Below are 23,475 nucleotides of genomic sequence, written 5' to 3' on the forward strand. Positions count from 1 at the left end.
AGTTCTGCCTGCATATGTAAATACCTTGTCTAACACTCCCTGTATTACATTACACACATAAAGAGATCATTAGAAAAATTATTTCTAAAGTCTGTTTATGATATGTAAATGAGGCCTTTGACTAGCAAAGGGGGCGTTAGACTAGGCTGTCCACTTCGCATGTTATCACGCCCTTGTGGGCGTGATAACATGACTTCCAAGAGTCAGCGTCATTGCAAACACTATACATACCTCACAGATGCATGCGGCTTCTTTCCCTCACTGCAGTGATCCTCTGAAGCTGAATGTACGTGTACGGCTTCAGAGAGGTGCACTGTGCATGATTGGAAGTGAAGACTTGTAATGACGGCGACGCTTGTAAGACATATTATCTTGCCCACAGGGGCGTGATAACATGCTAAGTGGGCCGACTAGTCTGGGGACACTAATGCCCTCTCAACTAGTCATATTTACATAAATGGACTTTAGAAATGCTTTTTGTAAAAATCTGCTTACGTGTGTAGTTTTAAGAAAAGGGACTGTTAGGCAGGGTATTTACATATGCAGTCACAACTGTTGGTGGTTCTGGGGACACGGGGGACCTGGCAGGTTCCCTTTAACTCCTTTCTGCCATCGGACGGAATAGTACGTCCGATGGCAGAGCCTCAGCTTTGATGCGGGCTCTGGCGCTGAGCCCGCATCAAAGCCGGCACATGTCATCTGTTTTGAACAGCTGACATGTCCCCGCAATAGGCACGGGAAGAATCGCGATCCGCCTGCGCCTATCAACTAGTTAAATGCCGCTGTCAAACTCTGACAGCGGTATTTAACTAGCGCTTCCGGCCATTGGGCCGGAAAGGCGCGCATCGCTGGCCCCCGTGATCGGGGGTCGGCGATGCGTTGGCATGACCACCAGAGGTCTCCTGAAGACCTCTATGGATGTTGATGCCGTATTGCTGTGAGCGCCACACTGTGGTCGGCACTCATAGCAATGTTGTAATTCAGCTACATAGGAGAGATCTGAGCATTGCTCCTATGTAGCAGAGCTGATCAGGCTATGCCAGCTTCTAGCCTCCCATGGAGACTGTTGAAGAATGCCAAAAGTAAAAAAAAAAAAAAAAAAAAAAAAAAGTTTTAAAAAATATGAAAAAAATTTAAAAACACATAAAAAGTTCAAATCACATATTTGGTATCGCCGCGTTCAGAATCACCCTATCAATAAAAAAAAAAAAATTAACCTGATCGCTAAACGGCGTAGCGAGAAAAAAATTCAGAACGCCAGAACTACTTTTTTTAGTAGCCGCGACATTGCATTAAAATGGAATAATGGGCGATCAAAAGATCGTATCTGCTCCAAAATGGTATCATTAAAAACGCCAGCTGGGCTCGCGAAAAATAAGCCCTCGCCTAACCCCAGATCATGAAAAATGGAGATGCTACGGGTATCGGAAAATGGTGCAATTTTTTTTCCGAAAAGTTTGTATTTTTTTTTTATTACTTAGATAAAAAATAACCTAGACATGTGTGGTGTCTATGAACTCGTAATGACCTGGAGAATCATAATGGCTGGTCAGTTTTAGCATTCAGTGAACCTAGCAAAAAAAAGGCAAACAAAAAACAAGTGTGGCGTTGCACTTTTTTGCAATTTCTCCGCACTTGGAATTTTTTGCCCATTTTCTAGTACAAGACATGGTAAAACCAAAGATATTGTTCAAAAGTACAACTCGTCCCGCAAAAAATAAGCCCTCACATGGCAATTTTTACTGAAAAATAAAAAAGTTATGGCTCTGGGAAGGAGGGGAGCGAAAAAACGAAAACTGAAAAAAGCTCCGGGGGTTAATGCCTACTGCATTGGCAGCTTACATATTTAGAAATCGCTATCAATTCTCATAATTATATTGAAGTTATAGAACAACATATGCTCCCACTCGGACATCTATTCCACGGATGGTCTCGTACATTTCGGCAAGACAATGCTAAACCACATACTACATGTATCACAAGAGATTTTCTTCTCAGAAGAAGAGTTCGGGTGAAATGGCCGAAGCAGTCCAGAGTTTTCATCAGAAGAAAACATTTGGTGCATTGTGAAACCAAAAATCTATCAAAGAAAACTCAGGACTATTGAGAAGGTAATGAATGTGGCAATATTCCCCCCAAAATACCAGCAATTGGTCTCCTCATTTCCCAGACATATACATAATGTGGTAGGAAGACGAATGGAGGCTATACAATGGTAGGCCTGGTCCCACCTTTCACCTTTTTTAATGGTTTGCTGCCATCAATTCAAGATTTTTTTTCCCAAATGAAATAGAAAAATATCTCATGTTCATTTTCTGATCTGTGTTCAATGATCTGTTGTGAATATAATATCGCTATAAGATTTCAAAATCATTGCATTCTTGTATTCTGTACATCTTACACAGTGCCACGACTTTTTTTGAAATGGGGTTGTATTAATACAGAGGATTTTGAGGGCTTTGGGTGGTGTAGTAAAGTATATATTTTTTCCTATATACATTTGAATAGCATAGTCAACTACCATGACACGTGCTAAAAAATAATAAAAATGTAAAACCTTCGGGGTGCATAATAAGAAAGATTTCAAAGGGAATGTTTCTCCTTGAGGAAATTGCCAAGTCGGCTTAAGGAGACTTATAGGCCATGCAGTGCTCCGCTTGGAATTTACATATGCAAATAGCCTCCTCAAAGAGGAAGAATACTTTATCTTTAGCACCGCCTATAAGTCTCCTTATTCCGGCTTGGAACTCTCCACAAAGAAAAACATTCCCTCCTATACCACCATTTAGAGGCTTCTCAACTATCAGAATCAGATATCCTGCTTTGCACTTAAGATGGGAAAACACCCCGCAACACGTGTCTGCAAATGGAGTTTCTGGTTTGACTTTTTATCCTAAGTCATGTTGCAAGGCTTTTTAAATAGTCAATATTGAGCTTTAGGATTGGAACATCCAATACTGGCAGTAGAGATGAAGTCATCTTCCAATCTGAAGAGGCTATTTGGATATTTAAAAAGATAAAATCCTGTGCTTCCAATGTATTAATACTTCTAAGACTACATCTTAAATATAGGATGCAGTTTTGAGCTCCACATTTTAAAAAGGATATCTAGAAGTTGGGAGTCAGTTCAAAGGCAGGCAACTAGATTATTTACATGGGATTGAAGGCCTCTCATATGATGAGAGATTGGAAAACTTGGTTTTGTTTAGCTTAGAAAAAAAGACATCTCAGAGGAGCTATCATGTAGATGTATAAATACGTGTGTGGTCAATACAAAGGGACTTGTACATAATTTACTGCTTCCAAGGACCTTACCAAGGACCTGACGACATTCATTATGTGTAGCAGAAAGGCAATTCCGAAAGCTTAATAGGAAAGAATCCTTTACAGTTAGAGCAGTCAGACTATGGAATGCCCGACCACAAAAGGTAGTAATGGCACTTACTATAACATTTAAAATAGGGCTGGATTTTTTTTCTCACAACAAACGGCATTGTGAATTATGAATGTAGCGATAAAGAATGTCTAACTGGTGGAGAACGGTTGAACTAGATCAGGCGTTGGGAACCTCAGGGCCCAAGGCCATTTACGGCCCTCGATGACTTTTTATCAGGCCCCTGAGCAGATTCTCAGGGACCACATTTTTGGGCAGGGAGCTGTATTTTGATTACAACCAACCAGATCATTAATTTCTTCTTGCTCTGTTAGCACACACATGCAGTGTTCACTACTGAACACTGAAGGGCATGCAATGAAAGATTACGTCCTGAAACCAGTGCCAGTGTCAGGATGCACTTTGTCACTTTGTGGGCAGAGTTTGTATGGCCCCCAAAGGATGGTATAAATATACAAAGGGCCCTTGGCAGAAAAAAAAAAATTCTCCACCCCTGAAATAGATGTATTTTTTCAACCTATATATCTAGGTAACTGTCATATATGGAAGAAAGCTAGGCTTTATGCGTGAAGTAATAAAGCGTGTACTGTACAGTGGTTATTTTGAAGAACAAAAGAGCAAATAATAGATTAACAAATCAACGTACCTTGGCCACAAAATAGTCCCACATGCTTAGTTCTGGGGGAATGAACTTTTCTTTGTAGGTTGGCCTCTCAGCAGGAACTGGAGGTGGGGTCGCAACATCCTTCACTGGCCTACCTGGCACCAGCATTCTCATATTGAAGCGTCTGCGATGCTTGTCTATTTCTTCGGACAGGGCAGGAATCGCTGGAAGAAAAGAAGACCCCAAACCTCTACTAAGGTGCAGTATATGCATCCCTTTATTTCTTACTATGCAGCATGCAGAAGAAGGCAACCAACTGAAGACTCGCAATAGTGAAGAACAATATAGATAGAAGTGGTGAGAATTTACACAGGCGGGTCACTTGGTCTATTGCTACATGCAATGATGCTTTCACGTGCCAGTTGTAGAAGGGATTGCAAGCACGGCAATTGTCACACTGGGTCCTCACCACACACTTGTAACTCCTGCCCTTTATCAATAACTGAAGCAATGTTTTTAGTGTTAAGTAAAGCACTTTCTGCAGCAGGTTGCTCCTCATTTGGCAATAGCAGAGCACATTGGGGTATCTGCACATCAAAGCTCTTGGCTCCCCCTGGATGAGATACACCAGTTTTGGACAGATCAAAAAATCTTGTAGTTATGAATGCTCCACGTTTAAGTAACAGATAGGAGAGTCAATGGTATAACGGTGTTAACCAAAACTTATCGGTATTGTATAGGAGAAGACAGTGGAGACAGTACCTGGAATGCTCCCGGGTGGTTTTCTTGGTTTCACCACGAGTTTAACACCACCTCCAAAAACTGCTGCCCACATCCGGTTGTTCAGAGGATGAGCAGCGAGACGAAACAGTTCGGAACTAGAGTCAGTAGCGAGGGCGTGGATCAGCAGGCTGACATACACCGCTACAACTGCTTCACACAGCATCACGTTGAGCTTAGGCTGGTCCTCATCTTGGGCCGTGTTTAATAGGTTTATTAGAGAGCTAACCCCTGGAAAAATAAAATTAAAAAAAAAAATTAAAAAAACGAAAAAATCCTCAGCATTATATTCGTATACAAACAAATAGACTAAGCACAAATCCAGTCACTAGTGGTTACAGAGGTGCCCACCCCACTGTGACATGGCTGCTGCGGGGGAGCCTATATTTGCAATGTAGGGGTATGCCATCATAAACTGTAGGCTCAGCGAGATAGGGAGGCGCTCATTTACAGATTTAGTCACCAGGGTGTATATATACACAGAAATGCTTCTTATTCTGCAAGAATAGGAGTCCTAAATTACAAGAAGGGAAATCTCAAAAAATCCCTTTAACCCCTTTTAGGCTGGGTTCACATTGCGTTAGTGGCAGTCCGCTAACGGGATCCGTTACATAGCGCAACTAACGCAATGTAACGGATCCGTTAGCGCACCCATTGACCGCAATGTATCTAATGCATCGCTAACGTATGCCATTTTTGGCGTGTGTTAGCAATGTCCCGTTATTTTCTGACGGACCTCAAACGCTGCTTGCAGTGTTTTTGGGTCCGTTCTCGCTAGCGCAGATCGGGCATCTGCGCTAGCAGGATCGCTAAACGCAATCCCTTTTTGTACATTGCATTAGCGCATTCCGTTAGCGTATGCGCTAAACGGATTGCACTAACGCAATGTGAACCTAGCCTTAGGGACTAGCTTACGTTTTGTATATTTACCAGAAAAAAGCGTTTGTGACAGAGAATTGTTGGTAGGTGACTGAGGGGTACAGCTTCGCTAAAGGTGAGAGTACCCTCTGTATATCTCCTATTACATGGAAAGCAGGTGCCAATGTCCTGCTGTAGTCGGTTAACTAAGACTGGCAAATAAACAGATTTTAGAAAGACAAAATCACCGATTTGAACCATTTTGCCATATCGCCATAAATAAGTGTGAAGCATAAAGGCAGTTTCTTGGCAAAGCTTATGTTCCCGTGTTGGATTCTTTTGTTGTTGTTGGGTGCTATAGTTAAAAAGTTGCTCGCACCAAATAACAGATCTGCATCGCCTCGACAAAAAACAACAAGCCAAACACCATGGGGGAGATCGATCAGTGACTTTATTGTCCTAAACAAAAACCTTCATTGACCAACATGATTAGAAAATGGCCATCTGAAACCCTAAAATATGGCCGTCTGTATAACCAAAAAGGGGATTGCAAATAGAAGGGAGGAGGAAAGGACCATTTTCCATGAAGAATATTTCTTTAAGAATTCTTATTTAAGAATCATTAATATTTCAGCTACTTAAGAGCACATAAAAGATCGTAATGTTGTAGTCCAATGGGCCAGTCATTAGCTGGAAGTGAGGTTTCCTAGAGCTAGAGTGCATTCATCTAATTAATGTTCTTACCTGGCCACAAGGCAGGGGGTGTATTTGGAGTAGCGTGTTCTTCAATACTTTCTGTTCGAAGTCTCCTACGTTCACTTAGGAGGAGGCCTTGGTAAACCATTCCTGTGAACTGATTTGCATCGGTTTGACTGCTGCATAAAATGAATGAGAAAAGAACAGGGATTCACTCTCAGATAGGCATTAGGTAGCGTTCACACAGGCACTAGGTTATTGTATCAAAATAACATGATGTCTATTTTTCACTGGTTTCTCAGCACCAAATCAAAACCATAAACATAAATCCCTAGCCTTGCCCAGGCCCTAACTAAAGAGTACAGGTCCTGGCTACTTCAGACAAAGTTGAGCTAGTCCCAGTTCGGTCACACAAAACAGTTTTCGTCCATAGCAACCATGGCTACTTGCAGATTGGTGCCCACGGCCTGTACATCCTCTTCTCAGAGATTCTGGCTGGTCTCTCTCTTCAGATCCAACACAAATCCAGTCTGAACATCCATCCTGGTTATATGCAGAGCTTAGCCCCTAATCGGACCCTGTACAGCCAGGATTTAACCCTAGCCTACCTGACATTGCTACCGTAGAATATATACTTCTATGTTTAGGAAAGGCCAGAAGAGCTGGGTGGGACTGGGCGTAACTATACCTCCAGTTCCAGGCCTTGGGACAGCCTATTTAGGGCAGTTCAGCTGCCAGGGTATGTGAGTGATGGTGGAAAGACCTGTAATCCTGTACAGATTTATGTGAAGAACTTTGTTATCGGGTGAGCTCGTACATCTGCGGGACTATTTTTTTTAAATATATTTTATCAGAGAAAGGCTGTTTCTTTTTGCTTTGGGTGAAGATTTATGGACTGCAACAAATCCACCGCTTTTGCATCCAACAACTTTGCGCCTGTGATTACCTCAAACTGCTGCCGAAGAGAGTGAATCCCTTACAATATACACACACACATATACATTATTTATATATATATATATATATATAAAAATATAAATATATATATATATATATATATATATATATATATATATAATAAAAATTTTATGTTGTAGCAACAACGGATCCTGAAATGCAGAAAGAACAGCAGCTCTGGAGCGCATATGGCTGTTGCAATAAAATGCTAGGTACACTAATGAATGGTTCACATGGTTTTATTTTTGGTCCATGTTTCATATCCATTTTTTGGGAGTACATGCTTCATGCATAAAATATGAGCTTGTTAGATAACCCTTTAAACAACTTTGCAAAGTGCACACATAAAAGATGAAAGCCGGAGCTGAAAAGCCATCAATCAAGGTCAACCATTCCCAGGCCTGAGAGCACTGTCCTTTCGCCTTGTGCGCTTTGTATTTGAAGCTAATAGATGTGAGCTACATTTACTGTTCTTGTAATCAAACTAGAGGATGTCCGATAGAAGATGCGGCCACTTCACAATCAGCAGCTAATAAAGCACAAAGAATGGCCAGAACGGTGGATGGGAACACAGCACTAATGCACAGATGCTTGATTCTTTTTCAGCTCAGCAGTGCAGTGTAGAAATAAAGAAAATATTATGCTGATGACATGGAATTTTGTGTAGATACCCAACACCAAGGCGCACAAGATTAGGCTCCCACACAGTGCAGGTTTTTCAGATCTTCACTTGTAGATAGCTGGATCTAACAACATAATATTTTCACATGCACTCATTTGTAAACATGCAAACAATGAAACCAGGGCCATCACTGAATCCAAGTGTCTTCATACATATAAGTCTCTGTTCACATTTATTTTAATAGTATATGTACCAAAAGTGTAACCTGAACATAAGCAAAAGCATGCCATACAGTGGTATATCATCCATACATTTGCATTCCGTACTGCGCCCCTGTGTACAAAAACGTCAAGAGCAATATGAAAGGGAATTTGTCAGCAGGATTTCTGCCCCCTTCACACACAAACTTTTTATTTGCACGTGTAGCTCTTTCAAAGACAAGTCCAGCAATACCTTTAAGGTATGGCACACGTCAGGATTTCTTGCAGATATTACTGGACTTGTCTTTGAAAGAATTACAGGTGCAGATAAATTGTTTGGGGCCTGAAATCCTACTGACCGATTCCCTTTAACATTGGTCCATCCGGTAATATCTCAAGTCTGGCATATAAGAAGTGTAAATGTATTGGAATCATATTATAAGAGCTTGCTTGCTACATATGAAGCAGAAAAGAGCAAAATTCCCACTGACTTAGATTTAATACAATAACCTTCCTTTCATTTTGGCACCGGAGTAGGACAATATAATAGCATACATGGGCATCTGGGGAGAATAAAAAGCCTGTGTGCTTTTTTTCGTAATATTATTTAAAGAAAATAAATCCAAATCAAGATTTTGCTTCCAGATGGTTTAACTTCCACTAATAACAAAATTAAAATGTAATGCACATACTTTTACAGTTTATTCTACTGAAAACTATAAAACTCTGGAGATCTTAATTTACCTGTAGCTGTGACTGTCACAAAGCGCTTGGTATATCGATGCAGAAAGTGAAGCTGCCAACAGATGAAGTGTATATACCTAATGGGGGAAAAATGCAGAGAAATCTAGAGAACCGCCATGAGCAGTATCTTATATCAACTCTCCTGACATGTCTGTTAAGGTACCGTCACACTAAGCGACGCTGCAACGATACCGACAACGATCCGGATCGCTGCAGCGTCGCTGTTTGGTCGCTGGAGAGCTGTCTGTGTGACGATCCCGAGGTCCCCGGTAACCAGGGTAAATATCGGGTAACTAAGCGCAGGGCCGCGCTTAGTAACCCGATGTTTACCCTGGTTACCATCGTTAAAGTAAAAAAAAACAAACACTACATACTTACCTACCGCTGTCTGTCCCCGGCGCTCTGCTTCTCTGGTCTGGCTGTGAGCACAGCGGCCGGAAAGCACAGCGGTGACGTCACCGCTCTGCTTTCCGGCTGCCCGGTGCTCACAGCCAGACCAGAGAAGCAGAGCGCAGAGGACAGCCAGCGATAGGTAAGTATGTAGCGTTTGTTTTTTTTTACTTTAACGATGGTAACCAGGGTAAACATCGGGTTACTAAGCGCGGCCCTGCGCTTAGTAACCCGATGTTTACCCTGGTTACCAGCGAAGACATCGCTGAATCGGTGTCACACACGCCGATTCAGCGATGTCTACGGGGAGTCCAGCGACGAAATAAAGTTCTGGACTTTCTTCCCCGACCAGCGACAGCACAGCAGGGGCCTGATCGCTGCTGCCTGTCACACTGGACGATATCGCTAGCGAGGACGCTGCAACGTCACGGATCGCTAGCGATATCGTCTAGTGTGACGGTACCTTAACAGTGAATATACGTTTGCCATGAAACAATAATGCTGGTGTGCGGAGTTAAGGGACAATAACACTGGAGTGGAGGAAGAGAGTAAACCACCGGAGGGACAATCAGGGCTGTGGAGTCGGAGTTGTGGAGTCGGTGTCGGTATAAAATGGACAGACTGACTCCTAAAATGTATAATAACTTAGGAACAGTATTTAAATGTAGTATGTGAATATTAATTTCATAAGAATTTGAGAAAGTTATGAAATATCCTATAAATGTCTGTTCTATTCCTTATCTAAGGATCTAAACTTTCAATAAACTGCGCAGAGACCAATATGTATGTTTTCTCTGTATGCGTCATGTTTTAGTTTGCTTTTCCACTGAGCTCATGTTTGGAGAGGTTATTTCCTCTGGTGCTCTTCATATTATTAGCTCTACTAGCAGTTTCAGTTTCTTTCTGGTGTATGACCCAGCACAAACTTAATCCCTCCACCCTCTTCATAGACTGTGAAGCATCATGATGTGATACATTTACTGAGCTGTACCCTGAGAAAAGCCTGAGATTTAAGGTTCAGAGTAAAGCTATTTAACATATTTTACAAGCTTTTTTACGCGTCATCATCTGTACTATTGATTCATGCAAAGTTTTAATTCTATCCAAAATTATACACGATTCCCTATTCTTGCGGAAATTACATTATACCATTTTTTTTTAATAGAAGAAACAAAATTATTTTGAGAGCGAATTTATGATTACAAAATGCCTAAAAAGCTTCCTATGAAGTCAGCTGTATTTGTGCATTTCACATTAACTCAAAATAAAAAATATTTTGTGTGTCAGTGTATGACAGATGAAAACAAATGCTATGAGCTCAAAATCAGTTGCTGCTCAGGCAGTGGTAAAAATGCTCCTACAAGAGCTTTCATTCTAAAAATACATTTACAACGCTTACCCCCAGAAGTTTTCAAAGCTGTGACTGAGAAAGATCACAGCGACACAAAGAAACCAGTGCAAGCACTTGCCGCCATGCAAAGGTGCAAAGATCATCTCAAATATCAGTTACAAGATATTTTGTAAGTGACAAAGTTACTGTAACAATGACAGCAGATATGTTTAAAAGACAGCTCATAGAGCTTATTGTGAAAGACTGTGTATCATTATTTGCACGACCAGCTTATACAGATCTAAATTGAGAAATGGCCTGCAAACTTGCGTGTTTCTCTGGAAAGAGAAAGTATTTAGAAAATTAGTGATTGGAGAAGCCCTTAACCAAAAGGAGGATTTTAAAAAGACTCCCAAGGGACGCTTTATATTTCTTGAAATCGATGCCTGCACACGTCACAGAGTGAAGTTTTTTGCCATCAACGCTCGATTTGTTTGCGACAACAAGAAATTGTTACCAAGAAACTGGCAGTAAAAAGATACTAAACCTCATGACACCAGACAGTTTCTCCAGGCCTTAGAGGAAAAAGTTCTGCAAGATTAAGAACTAAAAAATAACAGGTAATTTCAACTGTAACTGACAATGCTTCAAACATGATAAGTACAATTAATCTGATGAATAAGAATAATGAAGGTGAAAAGGAGCTGTACTAAAACTTCACGTTTCGTATGTTTGACATGGAAGGCCTCAGGCCTGCAACTGAGGAGCAAACAGATATTACTACAGAAGAACAGCAAAATATATTTTACAATTAGATGATCTTGTTGAAGCTGCTTCAAAGGTTTCTCATATTCATCACATGCACTGTGATGTGAACAAGATGCAGTTGGTAATAAGATAGTCTGCAAGATGGACATGCTGGAACTCTGAAACTGTCTTACTGAGGAGGTTTAATCGCAGATGGCATTGCTGCGTCAGTGAAATGGAGAGAGACACTGCTATTAGAAAATAAAATTCTTCTGCCAGCTGTTTATGTGGACCCAGTCATCATATTGCTGGATGATCAACAGATTACTAATGGAAAAGAAGCTCTGCCTGAAGTAGCAGTTAGGATGAGTGGGCTGCAGGACTGCTAAGAGCAAGAGGACATGGGTTTTGCCAGTGCTACTGCTACCGTATCTTCAGCCTCATCAGATGAGGAGTTTAATTTTGAAAAAGTATTTGGATGACATGGAGCAGGCCAAGCGTTGCCACATGGGAAAAGATTCCACTCCCTTAGCAAACAGAATGACCATATTTCAGTAACTTTTTCACTTGCACTCAAAGAAGTAGAAGAGTTCAACCGTTCATAAAAACTGACTGTGCACGAGGCAATTCCTTTATACCCTGAAATTGTTAGCGATGTTCCCATGTAGTTACCGCATTGCCACCAACCCACGTTAGTGTAGAGAGGTTGTTCTCTAGCCTTAAAATAATTAGGTCAGATTTAATGTCATCTATGAAGGAGGATCTGATGGAGGCGATACTATTTCTCAGAACAAATTCATAGACTGCACAAATGTTATTCAGTACGTTTTTGTTGAAAACTGTTTTTTCCCCACTTACTGCATAGTATATTGCATATTTACAATTTATTAAAATTTTTTGTCTTCTAAAGTTGTATTCCAACAAATATATTTTTTGTTCTATCTAAACAGCTTGATTATTGTATCATAATGGTGTAGCCTTTGGAGTAGCGAAACGACGACGGATTAAAAGAGGGTGAGTAAGAAGGTAGTTCTAAAAGCTAAACACCAAAGGATTGCATGATTTGGTTTGGCTTACTGACTCCACAGCCCTGGGAACATTAACGCTGGAAGGAGGACAATAGCGCTATAGGGTGGGGGGTATGAAAATAACGCAGTGAGCTGGAACAATAATGCAGGAGTGGGTGGAGCAATAACACTGTGGGGGTGGGGCAATAACAGTTAGCAGGAACAATAACACTGCTGGAGTGGGACAATAATGTTGGTGTGCCAAGTGAATGGACAATGACACTGGAGTGGGGAGCAGGAGTAAAACACAGGGCGGACAATAACTATGAGGTGGGGGAGGGTGATATCGCAGTAAGCAGGGACAAACACTGGGGGAGTGGGACAATAACGCTGCAGAGGTGGGACAATAACACTGGGGGAGTGGGACAATAACGTTGCGGAGGGGTAGAATGAAACTGAGGGGCAAGCCTGATGAATAAGGCGTTTTATTACATAGTCTAACACCGACTGCACTGATTGGACAAAGTCTGACTGTAAAGGGGCACACTTCTTTACCTTTGGATCCTGGTTGTCTGGGTGTGGAGGATTCTTCATCTGTACAATGGTATACAGAATGTCATGAATATGATTATTAAGGTAAAGCACAGGATTAGCAATCACGGTCTTGGTTACAGCAATGCTTGCTGACAGTAATGGAAGAGTTGTAGGTAGAGGAAGCGGAGACTGGAGCTGTTTCACTGTTGTTTCCTAAGGTACAAGAAGAAAAATACTGAGCAATCGATGTGCAAACACCTTATTGTGAATATCTATCTGTATTGATAAGGCTTGTTCTCATGAAAATTTAGGAGACTGGATTAGGATTTGGGCAGCAGGATGTGCTAGTGAGTGAAGAAGGCTGGGTGGGAATAGCAGTGGTGCATTTTGAGAACTAGGTGGCACAAGCAGAAAGTGGAAAATACTTATTGCCTCAGTACCTGCTCAGCAGGATTACAGAGGGGCTAGAAGAAAGAGAGAACGAGGGAACAAAGAAAAAAATAAAAAAAGAGAAAAATAAAAATATAGAGAATTAGGCTATGTGCACACTTTGCAGATTTCCTGCGGATCCGCAGTGTTTTTTTCCGCGCAGAAATGCTGCAGATCCGCAAGTGATTTACAGTACAAAGTAAATCAATGGAAAAAAAATGCTGTGCTAATGGTGCAGAAAATTCCACACAGAAAACACAGCGGATTAAAAGAAGGAGCATGTCACTTTTTTTGTGCAGATCTGCAGCATTTCTGCACCCATTCCATAATAGAAATCCGCAGGTGTAAAAAAAGCATGAAATCCGCACAGAATCCGCAGTAAATCTTAAACAAAAAAAGCACAAAATCCGCATAAAAAACGCGCAGATTTTGACCTGCGTTTTCTGCCAAGAGATGCAGAATCCGCACAGAAAATTCCACAGCAAAATCCGCAATGTGTGCACATAGCGTTATAGAAAAGGAGAGGGAGAAAAAGAGAAAGCAAAAAGAGAGAGTAGGAAAAAGAATAGAGGAAAAAGAAAAAAGGAGAAGAAAAAAGGTAAAAGAATAAAAGGCAAAACAAAAATGATAGAGGAAGGTAACAAAAATGAAAACGAGAATGAAACAGGAGAAATGAAAAAGTAAAAGAAATGAAAAGGGAGAAATAAAGAGAAAGAAAAGGAATGACAAGGTGTAAGGGGGACATTACAAGAGAGAAAGAACAAGAAAGAAAAAATATATAAGAGAATGGAAAATGGGAAAGGTAGAAAGAAAGGAAAATAAATTAGTAGACTGAAAGGTAGAGAGATACTGTAAAAGAGAAGAAAAAAGTCTAAAACATGAAACGAGAGGGAGGGACAAGCATTTTGCACAGTGGCTGTCTGCTCTGCTGAATGTCCTCCATATTCTGTACAAGTTCATTTGAGTGTATTGGAAAATATTGTGTAATAATAATAAACATTTAAAAATGTATTGGAAAATAATCTGATTGGATCTGACTGAATGAAAATGTTCTAATCTTGCAATTGTGTAGTAAAAAGAGTACTCGGGGAGTGTTGTACTGTCCCTGGCTCCATGGACTATAATAAAGAGATGCCCAGTGCAGTTCTATTATCTTTCAGTGTGACAGGAGCTGCGCTCTGCTTCTCTGCTCTCCTCTTGTACTGTCTGGGAGCCGGAAAGCAGAGCGGTGACGTCACCGCTCTGCTTTCCGGCTCACAGCCAGTACAGGAGGAGTGCAGAGCGCAGCGCTGGAGGACAGACAGCGGTAGGTAAGTATCTAGTGTTTGTTTTTTTTTACTTTTAGCATGGTAACCAGGGTAAACATCGGGTTACTAAGCGCGGCCCTGCGCTTAGTTACCCGATGTTTACCCTGGTTACCAGTGAAGACATCGCTGGATCGGTGTCACACACGCCGATCCAGCGATGTCTGCAGGGAGTCCAGCGACGAAATAAAGTTCTGGACTTTATTCAGCGACCAACGATCTCCCAGCAGGGGCCTGATCGTTGGTCGCTGTCACACATAACGATTTCATTAACGATATCGTTGCTACGTCACAAATAGCAACGATATCGTTAACAATATCGTTATGTGTGAAGGTACCTTTAAGGTCCCAGAAAGAAAGGGGTGAGCCATGAAGAGCAGCCCGTCATGACAGCCCCCTGGTAATGTCTGTCTTTCTGCAGTCTGAGTTTAGGGGGTGTGGCCTGCTCCCTGCTAGCAGCCCTGCAGTGAAGGAGACATTATTAAGGGGCTTGCTACTATGAAAAGCGTGTTGCTGGCTCCTGCTACTAAAAGCCAGGAGCATGTCACGCCCCCTCTTCTCAGACTGGCAGGAAGCTGCACTCTGCTGTGTGATGTAATGCCCCTGATGGGAGGAGGGGTGCAGTAAAGAGCAGCTCCTGTCACACTGAATTCAAAATGTTCTAAAGATAACAGAACTGCACTGGGCAGCTCATCTTTAAAAGTTATGAGGGCAGAGACCGTGCACAAACTTTTGTATCTCCCCACAACGCTTCTTTAATGATTCCTTAAATATTGCAACACACAGAAAGCAGCATGCCACTACCTGCTGAGACTCTTGTAGTAAGAACTTCAGCTCCATCCTTACAGAGGCTAGGCCACCTCCCTGAGCCCCATGTAAGCTGCAGTAGCTCAAGAAAACTCGGAGAAGAGCTTGGTTCTTTTGTAACCACCATTTCCGTTTTTCAGAGTGCTCACGCTTAGCTTGTAATCTCCGGCGTTCGATTTGATGTCGCTCATAGGATCCTATATCGGATTTATCTTGAAATTCATGACAGTCCAACATATCTTCGGGTGGAGGAGTCTCAATTGTAAAGTCTTTGCTATCAGTTTCATGGTTGAATATTTTGTGCATTGCAGCTATCTCTTTTTCCAGCCAATTATACAGCTGGAACCTTAGTTTTCCTCCATCTACTTCATGTCCCGTAGCCAACGTCCTCAGTTCTGTCATAAGAATCTTCAAGCAAGCCCTAAACTTAAGCTGCTCTGCAATTACATCAACTTCATTCACGGTTGGTACGGAGTTGTCAATGGTTGGTGTCTCAGAACTGACATCTTTTGGGCTTTGATCCATTGGCTCCAAATTTAATCCTTTTAACACCAAACCCTCATCGTCCTCTTTGTCGCTCTCCTTATCCTCTCCCCAATCCAGCTGTAGTGGCTCATCCTCAATCTTAATAAGTGGAGAGCCCCAGTCAAAATTGTTCACAGGTTCTTCAACATGTGGCTGCTTTGCCGATGCTGCTGCTGGGGTGAACCACCCCGAAGCACTCACTTCTTCCATATTACTTTTTCCGATAAAATCCAAAGTGTCTATCCCAACAGATCCCACACTTAGGAGATCTTCATTAATCATCGATTTACTAAGCTTTGGTATCTTAGACAGAACTTCTAAAGCTAGAACTGGACATCCTACTTTGAAGTGAGCATTTGCAGTCGTAAAAAATAATTTCCTTTCGATAAGATTTATTTCATCCACGAAGTTTTTGTCGGTTTTCAGGCCAGACGTAGCAAGGGCAGCCTCTGGAGTAGCGAAACGACGACGGATTAAAAGAGGGTGAGTACGAAGGTAGTTATAAAAGCTAAACACCACAGGATTGCATGATTTAACTAGAACTGAAAAAGAAAAATGAAACATTACAGTGGATACATATTGGAGCAAAGTACAAGTATGTTGTGTTTTATTTCTGCAGAGAATACAATATGTGTTTTCTGGGGGGGTTGCATTTTTTACCCATTTATTTGCATGGCTGAAAACTATGCAAAAACGTGGAAAGTATTACAAGACTGCGTCTTGGCAATCACGCAGCAGGGCTCAAAAAAACACGGGAGGAAAAAAAAAAAAAAAACATATGCCCGAGATTAGAGAAATCTCATTTATTACACTGATTCGCATTATGCTGGTGGGTGGTCCCATCAGTGACTGACAGCTATGAATGCACACTTGTACAGAGAAAGCTGTCAGTCACTGATGGGACAGCCCATTGGACTAAACATCTCACAACGAGCATAGTATTAAATGATGAAAATACAGGTTATACTGAATATTTTCTCACACACAAAACTATATATCAAATTCTCAGTTCCCCTTGCTCTATAACATGCTGCCTATTGATTGGACTGCATTTTAGGTCAGAGGTGTCAAACTGCATTCCTCAAGGGCCGCAAACAGGTCATGTTTTCAGGATTTCCTTGTACTGCACAGGTGATAATTTAATCACCTGCACAGAATGATTCCAGCACCTTGTGCAATACAAGGAAATCCTGAAAACATGACCTGTTTGCGTCCCTTGAGGAATGCAGTTTGACACCTCTGTTTTAGGTGACAGATTCCCTTTAACCCTGAAGCATGGCTTCACTTTCCTGACCAGGCCGATTTTTTTTCAATTCTGACCAATGTCACTTTATGAGGCTACGTTCAGACTAGCGTTGCGCGCCGCTGCGTCGGCGACGCAACGCACGACGCACCCAAAAACGCGGCAAAACGCACGCAAAAACGCTGCGTTTTGCGACGCGTGCGTCGTTTTTTGCCGAAAATCGGACGCAAGAAAAATGCAACTTGCTGCATTTTCTTGGTCCGACGCTAGCGGCAAAAAAGACGCAAGTGTTGCAAAACGCAACACATAAAAACGCATGCGTCCCCCATGTTAAACATAGGGGCGCATGACGCGTGCGTCGCCGCTGCGTCGCCCGACGCTAAGGCGACGCACACTAGCAGAACGCTAGTGTGAACGTAGCCTGAGCTCATATCTCTGGAACGCTTCAACGGATCCCAGTGATTCTGAGACTGTTTTTAGTAGTAACATTTCCTTGATATGACTTTTGTTTATTTGGGAAATAATTGGAAATTTGGAGAAAATTTAGAAAATTTAGCAATTTTCATACTTTTAATTTTTATGCCCTTAATTTAGTTATATCGCTTCAATGGATCCCTGTGATTCTGAGATTGTTTTTCGTGACATATTGTACTTCGTGTTTAGTGTTACATTTTGCTCGATAGGATTTGCTTATATATATTAAAATATTGAAAATTTGACAAAAAAATTGGAAAATTTCACAATTTCAAAACTTTACATTTTTATGCCCTCAAATCAGAGTTATGTCACACAAAATAGATAATTATTAACATTTCCCACATGTCTACTTTACATTAGCACAATTTTTTAAATAGAATTTTTTTTTGTTAGAAAGTTAAGGGTTAAAAGTTGACTAGCGATTTCTTATTTTTGCAACAAAATATACAAAACAATTTTTTTTAGGGGCCAAGTTACATTTGAAGTGACTATGAGGGGGGCCTATATGATAGAAAATATCCAAAAGTGACATCATTCTAAAAACTGCACCCCTAAAAGTGCTCAAAACCACATTCAAGAAGTTTACTAACCCTTCAAGTGCTTCACAGGAATTAATGGAACGTTGAAAGAAACAAAAATTGAGTCCAAAGGAAAATTTGGGTTAAAAAAAGTTAAATGTTTATTTTTTAGCATTCACAAGGGTAATAGGAGAAAATGGACCCCAAAATGTATTGTGCAATTTCTCCCCAGTACACCGATACCCCGTATGTGGTCGAAAACTACTTTTGAGGCACAGTGCAAAGCTCAGAAGGATTTTGCTGGACTGGTTTGAGGGTGCCATGTCACACACTGACAGAGCCCCTGAGGTGCCAGACCAGCAGCATTTACTGGGGGAATAAATGACCCCATTTTACAAACTTTACCTCTCAATTCATTCATTTAGGGGCTCAGTTATCATATTGACACCATAGGTGGGTCACAGCAGTGAAGAAAAAATAATTACATTTTTCCCACCAAGATTTCACATTTTCATACTGGGAAATGGGTAAAAACGGCACCAAAATTTGTGTCAATGTCTGCTGAATGTAGACATACCCCATATATGGCTGTACAGTACTGCTTAGTAACACGGCAAGACCCGGGAGGGACAGAGCGCCATTTGCCTCCTGGAGCGCACATTTTCCTAGAATAGTTTGCGGACTCCATATGCAGAGCCCCTTATTGATAGAAATGCAGAATCCCTCAAGGGACCGCGTTTTGGAAATTATACCCGTTTGTCAATTTATCTACAGGTGTAGTGATGATTTTGACTCCATGGGTGTTTTCCAGTAACAAACAGTAGTGAATGTTGCGGAGTGAAAATTGCAAACTGCCATTGTAGTGGCCAGTACATTGTAGTGACCAGCCCATGCTTCTGGAGACATGCACCATAAATTAGGCGGGCTCTCATCGCTACAGAAATGCCAAACAGGTGGACGATAAATGTGGTTTAGATACACTGTCGTTCAGAAGGGAGGGAGGAATTTGGATTTGGGAGTGAAGAATTTTCTGAATTTTGTTTGGGGGGTGAGGAGCTATTTCAGAGCTGTTCCAGATCGTTTGTGCTACAGTAACATAGAAGCCCCCTATATTTCCGATAACAGATGACGGACCTGAGTTGGGACTTGCTTTTTTGTGGATTGAGTTGAAGCTTTTATTGGGAACATTTTTCTGGTGCTCTACGCTGAACGCTTACTTTGGGGTTTCCATCTAAACCTCTTAGTGACGTGACAGATGGTACCCCGATGGATCCATTCACTATAATGAGGCAGCACAGTTACTCTGGACTCCTTTTGGCCCATGTTCAGCGGTGTCCTTCTTTTCACAAGTGCACAAAACTGTGCTTGAATGTGCTGTTATGCACGCCTAAAAAGACTAACACCGCCGAATCACAGGTTCTACGGCGTCCACAGCGCCTCCATCTGTCTCATAGGGAATCTTCTGCCAGGGGTTGTGTCTGAATCATGTATTTCAGAGATTTAAAAACCCCGTGTAAGCGTTCAACTCAGAGTGCAGGATAAATGTATGAGGAGCCTTACTGCGTTCTTTGGGAGGCAGAATGAACAAATTAACAGCCGATGAAGAATAAGTTTTATTTATTTTTTACGCTGTTACTCGTGGTGTATAAGTGACTAGACAATTTTATTCTTCTGGTTCATACGATTACAGTGATACCAGATGTATATCGGGTTTTTATGTTTGGCTGCTGTCACACACCAAAATACGCTTTCTATGGCAAAAACTAGTTTTTGCATCCCCATATTTAGACCGCTATAATTTTTCCATATTTTGTCCAACAGAGTCATGTGACAGCTTCTTTTTTGCAGGACAAGTTAACGCTCTTATTCATACCATTTCTGAGCATCACATTTTTTAATTGCTTTCTATTCAGATTTTTGGGAGGCAGAATTAACAAAAAACAGCAATTTTTTTTTATGCTGTTTATTTTGTGGTAAAATCAATAAGGCAGCTTTATTCTCCGGGTAGGTACGATTACAGCGATACCACATTTAAATAAATGTTTTGGCGCTTTTACACAATAAAAACTAATAGAAAAAAACTGTTTTTGCATCGCTTTATTCTGAGAGCTATAACTTTTTTTATTTTTCCGCTGATGGAGCTGTATGGCAGCTTGTTTCAGGTATACAATTTTTATTTACATCCGTATTTTTGATCGTGCTTTTCGCTTTTTTTTTTTTTTTTTTTACAGTGTTCACTGAAGGGGTTAACTAGTGGGACAGTTTTATTGGTTGGGTCGTTCTGGACATGGTGGTACCAAATATGTGTATTTTTTTGTTTACATAAATAAACGTATGTATTGGATTAATATTTTGTCATTTTTTATTCTTTATTTGGAGATGTTAAAAAAATATATATTTTTACAATTTTTAGCAACTTTTTTTTTTTTTACATTGACCCACTATGGGACATTATCCTGACACTAACAGATTGCTGATCTGATACTCTGCAATGCTTCTGCACTGCAGAGCATCAAGAGCAGCGTCTGACAGGCAGGAAGGAGGCATGTCAGCTCCTGCTCTGAGCAGGATCTCACAGGCCACCTTCCTTGATGGACCCCATGGCCATTTTCCGGCCTGAGGTCACCATGGAGGCCATCGGCACAATGTGATCACATTGCATTGTGCCGATGGGAGCAGATAGGGAGCTTACTCCCTCTACGATGCTCCTCGATGTTGCTACCACTATTGATATCAGAGGGGTTAAATGTCCGCGATCACCAATGCTAGGACTGATCGTGGACGTTGCTGCAGGGTGTCAGCTCTCATAATGAGTGAGGGTTTCAGCTCTATCATGGCGGCGTTCAGTGCGAGCCAGTGCGATCATGGCACCGTATCTATACAATGATATGCAGGAATGCAGCTCCCACAGCGCCTTATCTATATGGCACAAGTCAGGAAGGGGTCAAAGGGGTTGTCCAGCCTTGAAGGCTACAAGTCTGCAGTCACACACTGACTGCAGACTGGTGAATCCTCAAATTGTGTGCATTGCGCTCTTTGAGGAATCTCTAGTGTTGACACTTGAAGCATGACCGCAGGTATGCGATCATGTGAAGACTAGATGAGTGCAGCCTTGCATATTACAAGTGTATTGAGTGAGGCTGAACATGTCTTGTCAGAATATAGCGCAAAGTATGCAAATCACATAACTGAAGTCACATGACAGCCCATTCCCGGCACCAGAGAATTCTCACAGTGAGCATGTTGTGAGGAGTCACAAGTCTGCAGTTACATAGAATGACTGCGGACTTGTACCCCAAGGTTGGACAACCACTTTATGTGTATTTGCACTCACAGAAGGTCTTTATTTTATATTTGTGGACAATACCAACAATGTAAAAAGGTTTAGCAGAAAAATGTGTTAATAAATGTACAAAATGCTTTTTAAAAGGGAAATATACTTACTAGGGTTCTCATCATCATCTTTGGGGGTTTGCTCCAATAAAGTATCCAGCGCCTTAGTGTGGTCTTTTATTATCCAGTAGGCAATACTCCGAAGGAAAGGGTCGGGGTGCAGCTTTGAACAGCTAAATCCTGAGCCATCTTTCTGACAGCCCAGCACTCTTTCATAAAGGAGAGACTCGTATGTAGATGATGTGTCAATTTCAGACTCATACAACCTAGCAATAACCAACGCCAGCTGAACATCTTCCATTTTTTCCAGACATACCTAAAAGCAAAAATAAAATATTACTCTGGATTCAGGTCCTCAAATGCAACATCTGTATTAATATCAGTTAGAAAAAGAACATATAAGACAATGGTAAAACAATGTTACCCGCATACCTCAATGGCATCCTTTAGGGAACCAGCTAGTAAAAAGAAAGCTGCAGACTGTTCAAAGCGCTGCTTGCCAAGCAGGGAGAATGCATTCTTTAGGGCTGCTTTTCGCCATCGATCCTCTTTAAAATTATGGCTAAAAAATTGTGTCATTTTCTCCTCATGCTGTGACCTGCGAGAAAAAGTTTGAAACTGAATTTGGAGTTTATGCTGCTAACGATGAAAAAATGTTTATTAAAGACATGGAATAAATAAAAGTGATTGTTTTAGATTTATAAAAGCCTCGATTAACCAGTAAAGTGTTTAAAAGGCAATGGATGCCTTTGTCACTGAAAAACAATATTACACTGATGGTTAACCCTTTAGGCTAAGTGCACATGTAGGAAATGTGGTGTCGAATTTTCTGCACTAAATCTGCATCTCCTGGCAGAATCCGCAGGTGCAGATTTTGTGCAGTTTTTGTTGCAGATTTTGTGCAGTTTTTGGTGCAGTTTTTGTGCAGATTTTACCACTGCAGATTTTTATCATGGAGGGGTGCAGAAACACTGCAGAACTGCACAAAAGAAGTGACACGCACTTCTTTGAAATCTGCAGCGTTTCTGTGCGGATTTTTCTGCACCATGTGCACAGCTTTTTTTTTTTTTTTTACATTGATTTACATTGTACTGTAAATCACAGTGCGGATCTGCAGCGCTTCTGCTGCAGAAAAAAACGCAGCAGGTCTGCACTAAGGCTACGTTCACATTTGCGTTGTGCACCGCTGCGTCGGCGACGCAACGCACAACGCAAATAAAAACGCACCAAAACGCACGCAAAAACGCTGCGTTTTGCGATGCATGTGTCCTTTTTTGCAGAAATTTGGACGCAAGAAAAATGCAACTTGTTGCGTTTTCTGCGCCCGACGCTTGCGGCAAAAAAAACGCATGCGTCGCACAACGCAGCACAACGCATGTCCATGCGTCCCCCATGTTAAATATAGGGGCGCGTGACGCATGCATCGCCGCTGCGTTTCCCGACGCTGCGTCGGGAAACGCTAATGTGAGCGTAGCCTAAATCTGCATCGTGTGCCTTAAAGATTAACCCCTTCATGACCCAGCCTATTTTGACCTTAAAGACCTTGCCGTTTTTTGCAATTCTGACCAGTGTCCCTTCATGAGGTAATAACTCAGGAACGCTTCAATGGATCCTAGCGGTTCTGAGATTGTTTTTTCGTGACATATTGGGCTTCATGTTAGTGGTAAATTTAGGTCAATAAATTCTGTGTTTATTTGTGATAAAAACGGAAATTTGGCAAAAATTTTGAAAATTTCGCAATTTTCACATTTTGAATTTTTATTCTGTTAAACCAGAGAGTTATGTGACACAAAATAGTTAATAAATAACATTTCCCACACGTCTACTTTACATCAGCACAATTTTGGAAACAAAATTTTTTTTTGCTAGGAAGTTATAAGGGTTAAAATTTGACCAGCGATTTCTCATTTTTACAA

The 23,475-nt window shown here is 41.3% G+C and overlaps 1 protein-coding gene across 3 annotated transcripts in view; it reads right to left on the reverse strand.

Moving 5' to 3' along the window:
- DMXL2 (Dmx like 2) overlaps positions 1 to 23,475 on the reverse strand; it is a 199,236-nt gene that overhangs the window by 46,511 nt on the left and 129,250 nt on the right. For 2 of the 3 annotated variants that reach the window (XM_069766009.1, XM_069766008.1), the window contains exons 22-29: positions 21,992 to 22,157; positions 21,611 to 21,875; positions 15,401 to 16,470; positions 12,885 to 13,076; positions 8,856 to 8,932; positions 6,381 to 6,511; positions 4,761 to 5,009; positions 4,041 to 4,222 (exon numbers count right to left, since the gene is read on the reverse strand). In XM_069766009.1, the coding sequence (XP_069622110.1) occupies positions 4,041 to 4,222; positions 4,761 to 5,009; positions 6,381 to 6,511; positions 8,856 to 8,932; positions 12,885 to 13,076; positions 15,401 to 16,470; positions 21,611 to 21,875; positions 21,992 to 22,157 (2,332 nt within the window). Of the gene's footprint in view, positions 1 to 4,040; positions 4,223 to 4,467; positions 4,612 to 4,760; positions 5,010 to 6,380; positions 6,512 to 8,855; positions 8,933 to 12,884; positions 13,077 to 15,400; positions 16,471 to 21,610; positions 21,876 to 21,991; positions 22,158 to 23,475 lie in introns of all 3 variants that reach the window. The other variant, XM_069766010.1, reaches the window with a different exon arrangement.

Source organism: Ranitomeya imitator, chromosome 4 (assembly GCF_032444005.1).
Source record: "Ranitomeya imitator isolate aRanImi1 chromosome 4, aRanImi1.pri, whole genome shotgun sequence".
In the NCBI taxonomy this organism is placed as follows: Eukaryota; Metazoa; Chordata; class Amphibia; order Anura; family Dendrobatidae; genus Ranitomeya; species Ranitomeya imitator.